The sequence below is a fragment of the Rattus norvegicus genome, chromosome 6, assembly GCF_036323735.1.
Source record: "Rattus norvegicus strain BN/NHsdMcwi chromosome 6, GRCr8, whole genome shotgun sequence".
Taxonomy (NCBI): domain Eukaryota; kingdom Metazoa; phylum Chordata; class Mammalia; order Rodentia; family Muridae; genus Rattus; species Rattus norvegicus.
This window is the reverse complement of record NC_086024.1, coordinates 77,972,453-77,989,780: the sequence shown is the minus strand read 5'-3', so window position 1 is coordinate 77,989,780 and position 17,328 is coordinate 77,972,453. Positions and strand designations below refer to the sequence as shown.

General features: G+C 41.4%; 1 protein-coding gene across 1 annotated transcript in view; it reads left to right on the top strand.

The window, feature by feature from the left end:
* The window catches only part of Snx6 (sorting nexin 6), a 43,203-nt gene that overhangs the window by 19,563 nt on the left and 6,312 nt on the right, over nt 1-17,328 (top strand). Inside the window, exons 6-11 of the mRNA NM_001108711.1 lie at nt 2,612-2,735; nt 7,337-7,432; nt 9,313-9,418; nt 10,644-10,719; nt 13,584-13,623; nt 16,828-16,914. Coding sequence (NP_001102181.1) covers nt 2,612-2,735; nt 7,337-7,432; nt 9,313-9,418; nt 10,644-10,719; nt 13,584-13,623; nt 16,828-16,914 — 529 coding nt within the window. The remainder of the gene's footprint in view (nt 1-2,611; nt 2,736-7,336; nt 7,433-9,312; nt 9,419-10,643; nt 10,720-13,583; nt 13,624-16,827; nt 16,915-17,328) is intronic.

The following is a 17,328-nucleotide window of genomic DNA, read 5'->3' as shown; positions in this document are numbered from 1 at the left end:
GTAAGGTTCTAAAACCTTATTGAAGTAGTAGGAAGGCAGTATGACTTTAAAACAGTATACATTTTCTGAAAAGTATTTGTAAGACCTCAGTCATGGCAGCCTAGTCTGTTTTCTCAACCTGTATCTGCTCCGCAGCTTCCATTTCTTGTAGAAAGTGTGCTGAGCAATTCTTTACAGTTTTCTTTTATGGCCTGGTCTACAGAGTAGTTCCACACAGCCAAGGCTATACAGGGAAACCCTGCCTCAAAAAAACCCAAAAACCAAAGATAAAGAATAAAACAAAGCAGGCATGGTGGTGCATGCCTTTGACCCTAACACTTGGGAAACAAAAGCAGATATGTTTCAGATCAAGAACAGCCCAGTCCACACAGTGAATTCCAGGCTGGCCAAGGTGTACATAGTGACTTCTTGTCTGAAAAAAAACAAAAACAAAAACCACAAATCAGTCAACCAAATGAAAAGAGCCTAATCATAGTAGCACAAACCAACCAGGTCTGCTGGCACAAACCTTTAGTCCAAGCACTGTGGAGGCAGAGACAGTCAGATTTCTTTGAATTTGAGGCCAGCCTGCTTTACAGAGTGAGTTCCAGGTCAGCTGGATCTGTTAGAAAGAAAGACAGTCTCGGGGTTGGGGATTTAGCTCAGTGGTAAGAGCGCTTGCCTAGGAAGCGCAAGGCCCTGGGTTCGGTCCCCAGCTCCGAAAAAAAGAACAAAAAAAAAAAAAAAAAGAAAGAAAGAAAGAAAGACAGTCTCAGAAAACAAAATGGGGGAGGGGAAGCACAGACCTCTAATCCTAGTACCTGAGTGGTCAAGGCAGCATGATCAGGAGTTCAAGGCCAGCCTCATCTATATAGTGATTTTAAAGCCAACCCGGGCCACTTAAAACCCTGTCTCAGAACAACAACAATAACAAAAAGCATAAAGTGCATGTATATTTCATTTTCTTTCCTCTGCCAGTTCTAGGTGACTGGGACCACACTAACGAGAAGAGTTAGACAAGTGTTTTTCTCATTAATTTCTTTTAGGGGGTGGAGAGATGGCTCAGAGGCTGGAGTGCTTTCAGCTCTTACAGAGGACCAGAGCAGATCAGATGGCTTACAACTATAACTCCAGCCTCTTCTGACCTCCCTGGCAATCTAACTCGTTTGTGTACACAAACACATGCAGACAAAACTATTATTTTTATATATACTCAACATATTAAGTCCTTGAAATTTTGATATTTTTTTACTTTTAACACATTTGACAAAATAGTTTTACTCTCTGTTGAACTTTGTAGTTTTAGGAGGTGTGGAAACTTACTTTAGTTTTTATGACAGTAGGCATTGCCATCATGTGTGATCTCGTATCCCAGAGCATCTGTCCCGCTGCCTGCACCAGAGGTACTTGCCAGCCACCTGTCCAGATCTTAAGTAATGGGGTGACTGTTGAACACAATATGGCCATCTCTCTCTTTGTGCATTTTCTTTATCTTTGTTTGCTTTCAAGCATCTAATCACAGTGCTACTAAACTCCTTTCAGAATGCTGAGTTATTGTGAAGCAATAAATGAACAAAGCAGATCGTTGTTAAAATGTGAAGCGACACATCAGAATTCTGTCAGGTCTGGGTGCAGCAGTAGTCCAATAAGATAGAAGCTAGAGGGGTTGGGGATTTAGCTCAGTGGTAGAGCGCTTGCCTAGGAAGCACAAGGCCCTGGGTTCGGTCCCCAGCTCCGAAAAAAAGAACCAAAAAAAAAAGATAGAAGCTAGAAACTAGCAGAACACATTACTATCGAAGCCTCTGGCTTCCCCGTGCGTGGTGGCCCTGATCATGGTTCTTCTGTGGTCTGGTTAGGGGTTGATAGCAGAACACTGAGTTTGTCCTACTGCCACCTGCATCCTCTGCACCCTTTTTCTCTCCACTGATAACGACCACCCTCCCAGAGGTCAGACTGCTCCCAACACTGACCCTGCTGGGGTGCTGGTACATAAAACGTACTTAAACTTCTTGCATAAAGTTGAAGCAAGAATATCAGGCTTTTCCCTTGAGTGGTTCCCACCACCATCACCACTGCACACAGACAGAGACAGACACACACATGCACACATGTGCATATATAACAAAACTGTTGTATGCTGCTCCATGGTTGCTTGAATTCATTGATAATCTAACTTAAACACATTTCTTCAATATAATGTCACAAATAGTTGCTCTGCGGTGTATGTGTGAAAATAATATTAACACTGAAAATGATTAATGAAATTTGGGTATTTTTTTTGCAAACGTATATCCAGGCTGTAATTATACAAAAATTGTGTTGTTACAATTGTATCAAATAATTACTCTATACCTAAAACAACAAATATCCAAACCTAACATCAACTTGCATAATAGAAAAGTTTGTTAAGAGTTAAGATTTTAACATCTAGATACAGTAAATACTAAAATAGCATGAGGCTTTCTCAGAAACGAATCTTAGACTTTTATTTAACAGTTCAACTAAAAGCTTTGTTGATGTGAACTATGTGTTTGCGTTTTTTTGTTTACATTTAGAATGCTCCAGCTAATGGAGCGTGGGGTGACTTTGTAGTTGATAGTTTTGCTTACTCTTAACTTCGTGTTGTTTCTAGTGAGTATCTGGCAATCTTCAAGAAGACAGTTGCGATGCATGAGGTGTTCCTGTGTCGTGTTGCCGCGCATCCCATTTTGAGAAAAGATTTAAATTTCCACGTCTTCTTGGAATATAATCAAGATGTGAGTGTCAAATCAATGAAAGCAGCGATGGGAGTTGTTGCGGCTGTCTGTTATTTTTGCAAGGGTTTGGAAGGTGGGGGAGCAGCACTGCCCTGGCCCAGCTGGGCTTGATGCCAGCAGGCATTTGAGTCAGAGGGAACATTGAAGAACTCCTTCCACCATGTGGGACCTGGAGGTCACACTTGAGTTGCCAGTGAGCACTTTAACTGCAGAGCATCTTACTGGTCTGAATGCTTGGATTTTTCAGGGCAGTTTAAAGTGCCACATTTTCAGTAGTGAAGTAGAGTTTCAGTAGAACTTGAGTGGATCAGTTAAATCAAATTATAAATTGAACTTCCAAAAGCCTGAAATCGAAAACTTTGTCTCAAACTTCTTGCAGCAGCCCTGGATGGTACAGGATGTCTGATCCTCTTTCCCCATCATGATTGCTATGATTATAGGCATGTGCTACCACGTCCAGTTTGAATGTGGTGCGGGGATAGAACCTAGAGATTTACTTAGCCTTTTTTTCTATTTTTTAGTCTGTATTTCAGACTAGCTTCCAACTTGATGCTGTCTCTGCTTGCTTACTTAGTACTTAAATCCAAACCTTTTATTTATTTATTTTTTTAATACTTAGTAAGTTTCAGGGCCTATGAGATGCCTCAGAGAAGACACCTAATGTGAACTCTATCCTCTGAGCTCCATATAACCTTTTCTTTTAACACCAAGCTCCCAGCTGAGTCTGGGCCAGATTGTTTGATATTCAAGTATTCTAAGTTTTATAGTTATATCAATTAATGTAAGGCCAAATGCTTATTTTTGTGGCGTAAGAAACTTTTGGCCAGGCAGTAATCCCAGCACTTGGAAACAGAGGCAGGTGGATTTCTGTAAGTTCATGACTAGCCTTGTCTACAGAGTGAGTTCCAGGATAGCCTGGCTACCCAGAGTAGCTGTCTTGAAAAACAAAACAAAACAACCAAAGCAACTAAATAGGAACTAAGAGCTCTTAAGTTTCTTTTCTAAATTCAGGGGATGAATAAGCTAATGATGATATTCAATTTTGGGGCTCTAAGTGTATTTTTTTTAAGTAAAGTATGCAAATATGAAAGTAAAATGTAATTTTAAAAGTACCTCTAAGAATAAATACCTGTGGGTTGGAGACATGGCTCAGCAGTTAAGAGAACTGAACTGGCTGCTCTTCCAGAGGACCTGAGTTTTAAGTCCCATCACCAACATGGCAATTCAAAATTATCACTCATGATAATCCCCAGATCCAGGGGATTAGACACTCTGACACAGACATACATGCAGGCAAACACCAATGCACATGGAATAAAAGTAAAGTTTTTAAAAATTAAATAATTGTAAAAGGGCTCTAAGTGCAGGTTGCTAGGTTCAGTACTAAGTTCCTTTACCTACTTAGCCATCTTCCTGGTTTGTCCTTTATTTAATACAGTTTATTACTCATGTCTTTCATTTTGAATGATATTTGAAACAGCTGTTGGTAGCATTTGAGTTGTCAGAAAGGAAGTTGTATACTTTTAAGGGTTTTTTGTCTTTGTTTTTGTTTTCATTATATACACAGTGTTCTGCCTGCATATATGCCTGTGTGTCAGAAGAGGTCATCAGATCTCATTACAGATGGTTGTGAGCCACCATGTGGTTGCTGGGAATTGAACTCAGGACCCCTAGAAGAGCAGTCAGTGCTCTCAACCTCTGAGCCATCTCCAGCCCCACTTTTAAGTTTTTAACAAAGCCAGTGTGGTAGACCAAGAAAACAGGTAGCTCTCTCAAAACTGGGCTGGGCTACGTAGAGAGACCCTGTACACCCACCCCCGTCCTAAAAAGAGGAATAGAGATTAGGTTTTAATTTTATTTTGACTCTTTGAAACAGGCTGTGCCTCAAACTTGCAGAATCCTCCTGCTTTGTGTTCCCAGTGTTGGAATTATAGGCACACATGACCACACCTAGTTAGAGATTATATGGTTAGCACCTGACCATCCAGTGTGCCTTTCATGTATTCATTTAGAGAGGCTGAGTAAAGAGAATGATTTTTGCAGCACTTCTGTTTGTCTGTTTTAGACAGGGTCTCCTTATGCAGCCCTAGCTGTCTTGGAATTCGCTCTGTAGACGAGTCAAGTCTCTTAACTCAGAGATCCTCCTACCTCTATCTATCACCCAGAGTGGTGAGACTAAAGTGTGTGCCATCATGCCTGGCTGTGCTTTACTTTTGGTTTTTTGAGACAAGGTCTAACTATATTAGTTGAGTTTTTTCTTCTTGTTTGTGTGAGGTTTGTTTCTTTGTTTTTAGCATTATAATTGTAGCATTTTCCCTTCCTTTCCTCTCTCCAAACCATGTACCCCTCCCCAGTCTCCTTCAAACTCATGGCCTCTTTTTTTTTTTTCTTTTTTTTTTTTTTGGAGCTGGGGACCGAACCCAGGGCCTTGCGCTTGCTAGGCAAGCGCTCTACCACTGAGCCAAATCCCCAACCCCTCATGGCCTCTTTTTATCACTCATGGTTATCACAGGCATCTGTGTATTTGTATATACATATATGTCTAGACCTGTTGAGCTCATATAATGTTAATTGTATGTATGTTTTCAGGGCAGGCCTTTGGGCACTAGACAACCAGTTGGTGTGCTGTTCTCTAGGGAGAGCCACCTCTCCTAGTTTTACAACAGTTGTTTAGTTTCTATTGCTGTGAAGAGACATTATGACCACAGCAACTCTTATAAAGGAACATTTAATTGGGGCTGGCTTACATTTCAGAGGTTTAGTCCATTATCATCATGGCAGGACACATGGCAGAATGCAGGCAGACATAGTGCTGGAGAAGTTGCTGAGAGTTCTACATCTGGAGTAGCCAGCATCAGGAAGAGAAAATGACCCTGGGGCTGGCTTGAGCTTCTGAAACCTCAAAGCATACTTCCTCCAACAAGGCCACACTCCTAATGCCACTCCCTAAGCATTCAAATCTATGAGCCTATGGGGCTCAAATTCAAAGCACTGTGCTTGCCTGTAATTCCTTGTGTAGAGTTGAGGCCTCATCGGCTTTCCCCATTCAGTTTGATGCATTCAGTGATGTCATTGTATTTCAGGTCACAGTTGGGCAAGCCATGTTGGTGAGATTGGGGGTGGGAGTGGGGTTCCTGATGTTACTAAAAGACATAGTCTTTTTTTTTTTTTTTTTTTTTTTTGGTTCTTTTTTTCGGAGCTGGGGACCGAACCCAGGGCCTTGCGCTTCCTAGGCAAGCGCTCTACCACTGAGCAAAATCCCCAACCCCAAGAGACATAGTCTTATAGCAAACTCCTGGATCGTCTGGCTATTAAAATGTTTACACCCCCACTTCTGAAACATTGTACCCATTAGGATTGGACTTCTCAGTTGTATATTTAGATTGGTTGTGCTTTTCTATTGCAAAGATGGGTTTCCTTGATGAGGGGTGAGAACTACAATTATCTATGGATATAAAAACCTATTTATAGACTGTTGTTAGGGACTATACTGGCTTAGTAAATTAATAGTTGTAGATTCTCTTGTAATAACCATGATTTCAGGCATGATCCCTCTTGTTGAGCAGGTTTAAGCCCAATTAGAGAGCTGTTGGTTCCTGCTAAGAAATGCATGTCACTACTGCACCTGTAGGGTTAGCACGCTGGTCATTGACATGGTTCATAGGCATCATAGCTAGCTAGGCTGTTGCTTGCCTTCCTCCTTTGGAAGCATACATGACACCTTCAGGTACCATGAAAGCTAGACTTGATGGAGCGGGGAGATTCAGGTCGGTTCCAGTGCAGAGCCTCTGGGCTGTTTTTGAAGTGCATAGTATCTTCAGCAGTACACTTATGTGGAGGGTGGGGGGATAACCAAGAGGAATAGAAGCACTGTACGTTTTAGGATTCTCTCAGACATCCCTGGTGAGCCAGCAACTCAAAAGGCTTCTCGTGTTTGATGTGGGGATTTTTGTTAGACAGTTTCACCCAATAATCACTCATGCTATTCAAAGTTATCTTTTGTCTCCCTTGTACTTTAGGTTGCTAACCCCAACACAAGACAAAAGTCCTGTCCTGAGTAAGGGGAATAAGAAATTTGCCTTGGGCTGGAGAGAGAGCTCAGTGGTTAGAAGCACTGACTGCTCTTCCAGAGGTCCTGAGTTCAAATCCCAGCAATTACATGGTGGCTCACAACCATCTGTAATGGGATCCAATGCCCTCTTCAGATTTGTGTGAAATCGGATACAATGTACTCATATAAGATAATACATAAATCTTATTAAAAAAAGAAATTGCCTAATGTATCTCAGCTAATAAAGAATAACAGTGTTTTGTTATCCACTATAATTCTTTTTTTTTTTTTTAAAGATTTATTTATTATATACAGTGTTCTGCCTACATATATGCCTGCAGGCCAGAAGAGGGTGCCAGACCTCATTACAGATGGTTGTGAGTCACCATGTGGTTGCTGGGAATTGAATTCAGGACCTCTGGAAAAACAATCAGTATTCTCAAAAAAAAAAAAAAAAAAAAAAAAGCCATCTCTCCAGCCCGCACTACATTTCTTATGTATAAAGAAAGTTCTGTATTAAACTTACTTTTTTTTTTTAATTGCCTTTCAGTTGAGTGTTCGAGGAAAAAACAAAAAAGAAAAACTCGAGGATTTCTTTAAAAACATGGTTAAGTCAGCGGATGGAGTAATTGTTTCAGGAGTAAAGGTAAAATTTATACTTGATAAGCAGCATTATTTGAGAATATAGACTTTGCTTTGTAGATAGGGTCTTACCGTATAGCCCTCATTGGACTGGAATTCACACAGACCTATTTGTCTGTTCCTCTCAGATTCTGGATTAAAGGTGTGTGCCCTATACCTGGCTGCCCTGTGTCTTTTATGAATTCTCTGGAGGTTTGACCATGAGGCAGCTGGGTAGAGGAGAGAGATAAGGGAAAATGTTTGTGTAGATGGATGTTAAAGCCCACGTACATGGGGCCTTCCAGGCACAGGGCAGAGCTGTAGGATGGGCTGCCTCTGAGCGCTTGCTCTCACTTGCAAATATTGGGGCAGACCTGGCTTTGGATTTAGGTAGATATCAACTGAGGTTTCAGTAGTGTCTTTGTGTAAAGTGTGATCTCGGGAAAACTGCTTTCTCTGAATCCGTTTCTCTATCTTGAAATAAAGTAGCATCACTTGGTTCATGGGATTTCGGGAAAGATAAATATGAGAGAAAATATATGTTAGTTACTAAATAGCAACAAATTTTTTCTTAATGATGTTTTTTAAATGGTATGAGAATTTACTTATCTGGCATCTTTTTTTCTGTAAATGTTACAATATCAGCAAAGATTAAGATAAATAGTGCTTCTATTTATTTCATTGCTGCTGCCAGCCCTTAGGTCTGCAGGAAAGCAGCCTGTGTGCTGTTTGACTCACTCTGAGCTGGTGTTGGCAGGCTGGGTGGTGCTGATGCTCTCCTGTGGAGGAGACTTGGGCTGCGCCCTCTCCACTGCTGCTGTGCATTGATAGTTAAGGTTTTCTTAGGTAGTAAACATAACACTGTTAGCTATGATTTTGGTAGTCAGTGGACGTTTTTGAATGTGTATAAAATATTCATTTGAGGCTTGTGCATACAGTGTTCGTTATAACCCTCCCTCATTTTCGTGGTTTAAGAAGAGTAGTGTGGGGGTTGGGGATTTAGCTCAGCGGTAGAGCGCTTGCCTAGCAAGCACAAGGCCCTGGGTTCCGTCCCAGCTCCAGAAAAAAAAAAGAAAAGAAGAAGAGTAGTGTGTTTGAAGTGATGGTAGATGGCACTTTCTTTAGAGCAGACACTTGCTCAGATTCTGTTGCTATAAATGCTGAATTATATCAGTAATGCAAAGAACAGTTGCTAGAAAACACTAATAGTGATTTTTTTTTTAATTTAAAGCATAGATCTATCCTTATTTCAAGAAGAGATTAGGGGCTGGAGAAATGATTTGTTCGGTGTTAATACCACTGACTTTCTCTTTCAGTGGACCCAGGTTTGATTCCTGGTATCCATATGGTCTGCAATTCAGTTTCAGGGGATCTAATGCCCTCTTTTTCCTCTGTGAGCAGTAGGCTCACAGGTGGTGCACAGACATTCGTGCAAGCAAAACACCAACACGTGTGAAAGAAAAATAGATAAATGTTAAGACAAAAAAGATTGAAAGTGGTGCTTAAATATCGGTGTTACCAGAGCTCATGTGGCTAGGTCTGTCCAAGCAGCTAGTTGGCTAGGCAGCCCCTGAGTGACCATGCAATGGACAGTAGGCCAGGAACAATAGGTTTCTCATTTACAGATACCAGAACTTCCCCCCTTTCCTCAAAAGCACCTGTTCACTCCTGCAGTGATGTTTGTGGCAGCAGAGCGCAGCCAGTGCCTGTTTGAGGATAAGTGTGGACACTCCAGCCTTCATCTGTAAACCATAATCTTGTCTGCTAAAGTCTCCCTGTGCTGATGGGGTAAAGCAGAGTGCTGGGAGGTAGTGGTTCCTTTCCTGATGGTAAATGATGGCAAAGCTTTAGATCACAGTACAGCAAGCTTGTGTAAACAGTCAGTGCTCTCTCCTCATCCCGCAGGATGTAGATGACTTCTTTGAACATGAACGAACATTCCTTCTAGAATATCACAACCGAGTTAAGGATGCATCTGCTAAGTCTGACAGAATGACAAGATCTCACAAAAGTAAGGCTTCTGTGGTAAAACTTTTTTTTTTTAAGATTTGTTTGTTTTGCTGGCCATGGTGATGCATGTCTTTAATTCCAGTATTCAAAAGGCAGTCTGTTAGTTCAAGGACAGCCAGGGCTCTGTAAAGAGACCCGGCCCCAACTGCCCTCCCCCCCCAAAAAAATGTGTGTTCACATATGCTTTGGTGTTTGGATGTGCACCATGGAGACCAGAAGAGGAACTGGAGTTGTGGGTGGTTGTAAGCCAATGGATACAGGTGCTGGGAACCAAACCGAGGCAGGTCCTCTACAAGACCTTAGCCACTACACCATGTTGCTACCCTCCAAGCTTATATTTTTAGCTGGAATAATTGTAAAGTCGACATGTTTTTACAATTTAAAGATCTGAATATAGAACAGTGCCTGTGACATTCAGGTGCCCGCCCTAAGGTCTTCTTTGGGTCAGAATGTGTCCCAAACTGTTCTTGAAATCACTGTGTAACCAAAAATGTCCTTTGTTTTGCCATAACTGAGATTACAGGTATGTGTTATATCCAGTTTTTATGTGGTGGTGGCCGTCAAACCCAGTGCTTTGTGAATGTTTAGAGAACACACTCCCAGTGAAGCCACAGTCCTATTTTAATAGCCCCACCTATTTTGATTCAGTCTGGCCTTGAACTACGAGCTTCCTGTCCCAGCTGTCCCCAGACCTTTTAAGGTGTGTTGTTCTGTATTGCTGTGACCCTTCTCCATGCAGTTCTCATTAGTCAGGGTGCAGAGAGCCTGGTAAAGATGTGCTCATCCTACACACGAGTTCATTCTGTGGTTTTCACCATTTCCCCAGCCTAGGTGGCATTTTACGTATACGTGTATGTGTATATAAACTGTGTGTGTGTGTGTGTGTGTGTGTGTGTGTGTGTGTGTGTGTGTGTGTGTGGTGTACACCTCTGCGCCCACCCATCCTAAAGCAGTGGCATTTTACGTATACGTGTATGTGTATATAAACTGTGTGTGTGTGTGTGTGTGTGTGTGTGTGTGTGTGTGTACACCTCTGCGCCCACCCATCCTAAAGCAGTTTGCACATGTCTGATGCTGTCCGCCATGCTGTTTTACAGTTGCTTATTCCTTTACTAGGTGTCTTTCTTATATTACGTTTTGCAGATAGGTGATCAGTAAGTATTTTTAAACAACAGGTTAATATATTATTAAGACTTGTTTTTTAATTCTTAAAACTTTCTCCATAGGTGCTGCTGATGATTACAATAGAATTGGGTCTTCACTATATGCTTTAGGAACTCAGGACTCCACAGATATATGCAAGTAAGAGTTATAGTGAAGAGCATTAATATAAACATTAATATAAGTAAAGCAACGAAGGGCTCTGCTGCCAGCAAAGGAAATAGTACTATAGTACTTGTAATTTCCATAGGCATTCTAGGGTATTTTTTATAAACTGGGTTTTTATTATTATAAAATACTTGGTTTCTTATTTTATCTTCTCATTTTCTAATTTTATTTTAAAATGTTCAGCACTTCAGGCTGGGCATGGTAGTCCATCCTTTAATCCTAGCACCTAAGAAACAAAGGCAGGCAGATATCTGTGAGTATGAGGCTAGCATGGTCTACATAGTTCCAGGCCAGCTCTGTCTACATAGTGAAACCCTCTCTATAATATAGATAGATAATAGATACACGGATAGACAGACAGACAGATAGATAGAGCCTCCCGATAGGCAAACAGAGACAGACAGATTGACATTGAAATGTGCTATATATTTCATTGGAAGTCAGACTAAACTTGTTTTATAATGCCTTGGTTACCTTTTTCCCTCCTCCAGCGGTGAGGTGTTAAACAATTAAAGTAGTCTACCACTGAGCTAAATACCCAGGGCCCCACCTCACCCCCCCCCGCCCCTTTTCAACACTGTCACAAGGTCATATGTAACCCATGCAAGCTTCAGACTTACTATGTAGCCAAGAGTTACTTTGGACTCTGGATTTTCCTGCTTCTACTACCTAAATGCTGGCCACTGGGATTTTAACATTTATTTATTTTGTGTATGTATGTGTGATAGGGATATATATCACAGCACATCATGGAATTGAGGCTGGATCAAGTTTGGTAGGCATGATACTTTGTCTCAAAAGTAAAACTGGGGAACAGATATGGTATACATCACATCCTATCACCTGAGGCTGAGACAGAACAATTTTAAATTCTAGGCTATCTTGAACTACATAGTAAGACCCTGTCTCATAAAACCAAGAAGGAAGGGAAAAATTAAGTCTCGGAACTAGATTAGTTTGATCCCCCAGCAGGTATGTTTGTGGCTAACCTGTAATTTCAGTTCCAGGAGTTCCAACACCTTCTTCTGCACATATATAGAATACACACACAACATACCTACATTAAAGTTTAATAAAAATTTAGGGTGCTGGTAAGTTGGCTCAGCAATTAAGAGCATAGGCTACTCTTCCAGAAGTCCTGAGTTCACTTTTCATCAACCACATGGTGGCTCACAACCATCTATAAGGGAATCTGGTGCCCTCTTCTGGCCTGCAGGTATATATGTAGCAGAGCACTCATACGTTAAATAAATGAAAAAAATTTAAATTATATATTTACATATAGGCAGAATACCCATATGCATAAAAATAAATTATACATATATATACTTTGTATATTATATATACATACATTTTTTTCTTCCCATTTGTGTGTGTGTGTGTGTGTGTGTGTGAGTGTGTGACAACTGTGTGCTAGAGCCCTCAGAGGACAAGGAGTGTGTCAGATCTGCTGGAGCTGCAGTTATAGATAATTGGGAGTTGCCTGACACGGTGGCTGTGAATAGAACTTCCTCTGGAAGAACAGCAAGGACTTTTTAACTGCTGAGCCGTCAACTACAGGCCCTTCCCACTCTGGCCCTCTTTTTGTTGAGATAGATTCTTACTGTGTAACTGTGCTAGTCTTTTAACTCAAAGAGATCTGCCTGCCTCTACCTCTCAAGTGCTGTGATTTGAGAGTTGAGCCATCTCACCCACCCAGCCTGGAGTATTGAAGAATTGATATTTAGACCTGCCATGATATCTATTTGAAAGTGAGTTCTGAGATAGCAGCTGCTTAGTTGTTCAGAACAAAGCTGCTCTACCTAGAAGTGTTTATAAACTGGGGCTGTAGTTTGGTGGTAGAGTCCTTGCCTAGAGTACATGAGGCCCTGGCTTGATTGTCTTAAATGCCAAGAATAAAGAACCAAACAACTTTTTTAAATACTTACTTTATGTATATGAGTAAAACTGTAGCTGTCTTCAGACACACTAGAACAGGGCATCGGATTCCATTACAGGTGGTTGTGAGTCACCAAGTGGGTGCTGGGAATTGAACTCAGGACTTCTAGAAGAGTAGTAGTCAGTGCTCTTAACCGCTGAGCCATCTCTCCAGCCCTAGAACCAAACTATATTATCAGAGGATTCTAAAAGCTATTCTGACTTCAGTGTTTTCCTTTAATTGCTTGCTTTAAAAAAAATTTTTTTAACTTTTTTTTGTTTTTGGAAACAGTGTCTTACTGTATTTCTTTTTTTTTTTAAGATTTATTCATTTATTATATATAAGTACACTGTAGCTGTCTTCAGATACACCAGAAGAGGGTATCGGATCTCTTTACAGATGGTTGTGAGCCACCATGTGGTTGCTGGGAATTGAACTCATGACCTCTGGAAGAGCAGTCGGGTGCTCTTAACCGCTGAGCCATCTCTCCAGCCCTGTATTTCTATAGACCTTTGTAGACCAGACTGGCTTGAAACACAGAAAGCCACCTGCCTTTGCCTCCTGAGTGCTGGGATTAAAGGTGTGCACCACCATGCTTGGCATTTTATTCATTTGGATACAGTTTTGTGTGTATAAGTGGAGATCAGAGGACAACTTGTGGGAGGTTTTTCTCTCTGAACACCGTGCAGAGCTAGAAAATCAAAGGAATACTGTTCTGGGGTTTAAATAAGCAGTTTATTGTTAGAGGTACAGGGAGTATTTTCTTTAACTGTTGAAGTCTTTAGTTAACAAGACCATCACATGTTTTATGTGATGAAACAAAAATGTCCTTTATTAATATGGTTTGGAGTCATTATCTCTAAACAAGGTGAAAAATTAATCAATTGATGCTTCTGATGAAAGTGTTTTTCCCTTGCAGGTTTTTCCTCAAAGTTTCAGAACTGTTTGATAAAACAAGAGTAAGTACTAAGCTTAGGAGAACTGCTGCACAGATTGTGCTATATAGAGAAACTACGTTGTATTGCATTGTAAACCTAACATTGTATCGTACTGTAAAACAATGAGACAGAAGAGACCATCACACTTCCACACATGTACACTAAGTAAAAGTAATAGTAATGTAAAAAAATTGTCCAAAACATCAGCTGTGGTGACCTGTCAGTATCAAGAATGTTGGGGTCCCAAGGGTAGAACTGCATTAACAAGACACAGTGGGTGCATGGCTTAGTCAGCCAATGCAGTTTATTCAAAGTTTCGCCTTCTTTTAAAGACAAAACAGAATAAAGATTTCCCACAGTACAGTTTTCAGCTCTCACCAGCTGCTGTTTCCCTAGCAATAGCTTATCTTGGTTCAGAGTGGCCCAAGCCTCCTTACAGACTGAGGAATCTGTCAGCAGTCCAACTCTTAGATGTGTTGCTTCTTAAAATTAAAAACAAAGTCACTTTCTCATGAGAAAAGGATCAGAAGGCCACTTCCTCACTTGGCAGAACATCAGGATTCTCTGAAGAGAAAGGATGCTCACTTTGTCCCAGCATGCTGGGATTCTCAGATGTCCTTCAGTCACCTGGCAGCTAGCAGGCCGGGAGCCGTCTCCTCACGCCATTTCTCTACAGTGACCCATACCAATAATCCTAGCACTCAGGAAGCTGAGGAAAGAGGATTTTGAATTGAAGACCAAACTGGACTACGTAGCATGACCTATCTGAGAAAAAAAATCTTTTAGGAGCAGTGAGATAGCTCAAGGGCTGAAGTGCAGGCCTTTGCTGTCATGACCTGAGTTTGATCCTTGGAGCCTACATGATGGAAGAGGAGAGCCAGCTTCGTTTTATTTCATGTATGTGAGCACACTGTCACTGTCTCCAGACACACCAGGAGAGGGCATCAATCCCACTACAGATGGCTGTGAGCCACCAGGTGGGTGCTGGGAATTGAACCCAGGACCTCTGGAAGATCACTCAGTGCTCTTAACTGCTGAGCCATCTCTCCAGCCCCAAGAACCAACTTCTAAAGTCTGACCTCTGACCTTCAATACTAGCACCACATGTTGTTCCATTTTACCCCTTTTTGTTCCCATTTGACTAACTGCTGCTCTGTGGGCTTGCTCACACTTGTTTCTTTGTCACCTGTGTTTTAGCTACCTGGTGAGCATGCCTTTAAGAAATAAACAACACAATTTTAACAGTAATTTTAGATACATATTTTTGAGTCAGAGTCTAGCCCAGGCTAGCCTTGAACTCTGTGTAGCTGAGGATAACCTTGGAATACTGTCATCCTGTCTCCACCTCTCAAGTGCTAGGATTACATGTGTGTACCACCATACCTGACCTCATTGCAGATTTATAGGGAAGTAGATAGAGTAGTAAGTATAGTATAGAGAAGAATATAGTAGTAGGAAACGTCACATACACATTACCAAGGCTCCCTGAAAATCATCATTTCTATGTTGCTTTTTATTTTTTATTTTCTTTGCTTTTTTATTCCAGATACTCATACTTGTCTGTGTTGAGTCTTTATTTTCATCTTGATTCACTTTTTAAGGTTGAATTATTTCTTAATATATCTGTCTTAGTCACGGTTTCTATTCCTGCACAAACATCATGACCAAGAAGCAAGTTAGGAAAGGGTTTATTCAGCTTACACTTCCACATTGCTGTTCATCACCAAAGGAAGTCAGGATTGGAACTCACATAGGGCAGGAAGCAGGAGCTGATGCAGAGGCCATGGAGGGATGTTACTTACTGGCTTGCTCAGCTTGCTCTCTTATAGAACCCAGTACTACCAGCCCAGGGATGGCACCACCCACAATGGACTGGGTTCTCCCCCCTGGATCACTAATTGAGAAAATGCCTTATAGCTGGGATCTCATGGAGGCATTTCCTCAACTAAGGTTCCTTTCTCGGTGATAACTCCAGCTTGTGTCAAGTTGACACACAAAACCAGCCAGTACAATAGCCAATACTTTAGTCCTTTAGTCCCAGCACTTGTGAGGCATAGGCAGGTGGATCTCTGAATTCAAGGCCATCATGGTCTACAGAGAGAATTCTAGGACAGCCAAGACTACACAGAGAAACCCTGTGTCAAACAAAAATGTAGCCAGTAATATTGTTTTTCTCAATGCTACCAAATACAGATTTCTTCTTTTACTTTCTAAGTGGTATAACTTAAGTCAGGAAACACATTAGATCCCGCATTGCATTTAGCATATAAAACATTTCTTTGGACAGATGTGTGGTGTACATGTTTAATCCCAGTGCTCAGGAATTAGAGGTAGTTGAATCTGTGAGTTCAAGGTCGTCCAGAGCTGCACAGTGAAACACTCACTCTCTCAGAAAATAAATCAGCAACATTTCTAAGCTGGGTCTGATGGTACAGTATACACATTGATTCCAACACTTGAGAGCAGCAGTAGTAGGGTCCTAAGTTTAGGGCTTCCTAGGCTCGTGAGTGAGACCCTATTTTGGGTGCGGGAGAGAGGATGATGTGGGAGGAAGCTGGTAAGATGAGTAGCAAGCAAAGGCTTTGCAAAATTCCTGAAACCAATGTAAATTGAAAGCAGGGAACCAATGTACAAAAGTTGTTCTCTGACTTGCATACATATCGTAGTGTGTACACCAGACACCCATACGTACAATAGTAATAACTTTAGAAACCACTCCCTCCAAATTATGAGCCAGATATAATGGGCTTATGACCCTAGCACTTGGAGGCTGCGGGAGGGGAATCGTGACTTCAGGCCATCTTGCGCTACATACTGAGCCACTTTCTACAAAACATTGCCTTCACATCGTCTGTCTTTGGAGGGGGATGGCTTTTGGAGACTGTAATTCCGGCTATCCTGGAACTTGATCTGAAGACCTGGCTGGCCTGGGATTAAAGGCCTGCCTCAGAGTGCTGTGAGCCATCACCACCACTACCATCTTTCCATCTCATTGACACCCACCAGAGCCATTTCAGTAGATTCTATAATGCTGAAGCTAAAATGGTAGGACAGCGAGTTTTCAAATGTAAACATTCATTAATGTTATTTGACTTTTTCTGCTCATTTCTTGTTAGAATTACAAAAGACACCCTGAAAAAGAAGAGTGGGGTCTGTAGGTTTTCAGAGTTTTCACTTAAAGTAGAATGTAGCAGGTGATCTAATACACAGGTCCCCCTTTTTCAGAAAATAGAAGCTCGGGTGTCTGCTGATGAGGACCTCAAGCTTTCTGACCTACTAAAGTACTACTTGCGGGAGTCTCAAGCAGCTAAGGTAACCGCTGTCATATTCAGCTGTGATTGGATAGAAAAGGGAAGATTGGTTTATGGGACACTGATTTGTATTTCCACATGGTGTGCCATGCTCTGTTATGGCTGGGAACCAACTACTTAATGGGGTGGACAGGAGAAATAAGTGTGAGGCTATCTTGGGCTGTGTAGTGAGACCTTGTCTCAAAAGATAAATAAACGCTGTATCAAAGTGCCTTTCCCAGAGCCAGGCATAGTCGTGCACGCCTTTAATCCCAGCACTTGGGAGGCAGAGGCAGGTGGATTTCTGAGTTGGAGGTCAGCCTGGTATATAAGTTCCAGGACAGCCTGGGCTACACAGCAAAACCCTGTCTTTTTTTTTTTTTTTTTTTTTTTTAAGTGAAATGCTCAGATAAGATTAGTATACCTGCTAGTTTCT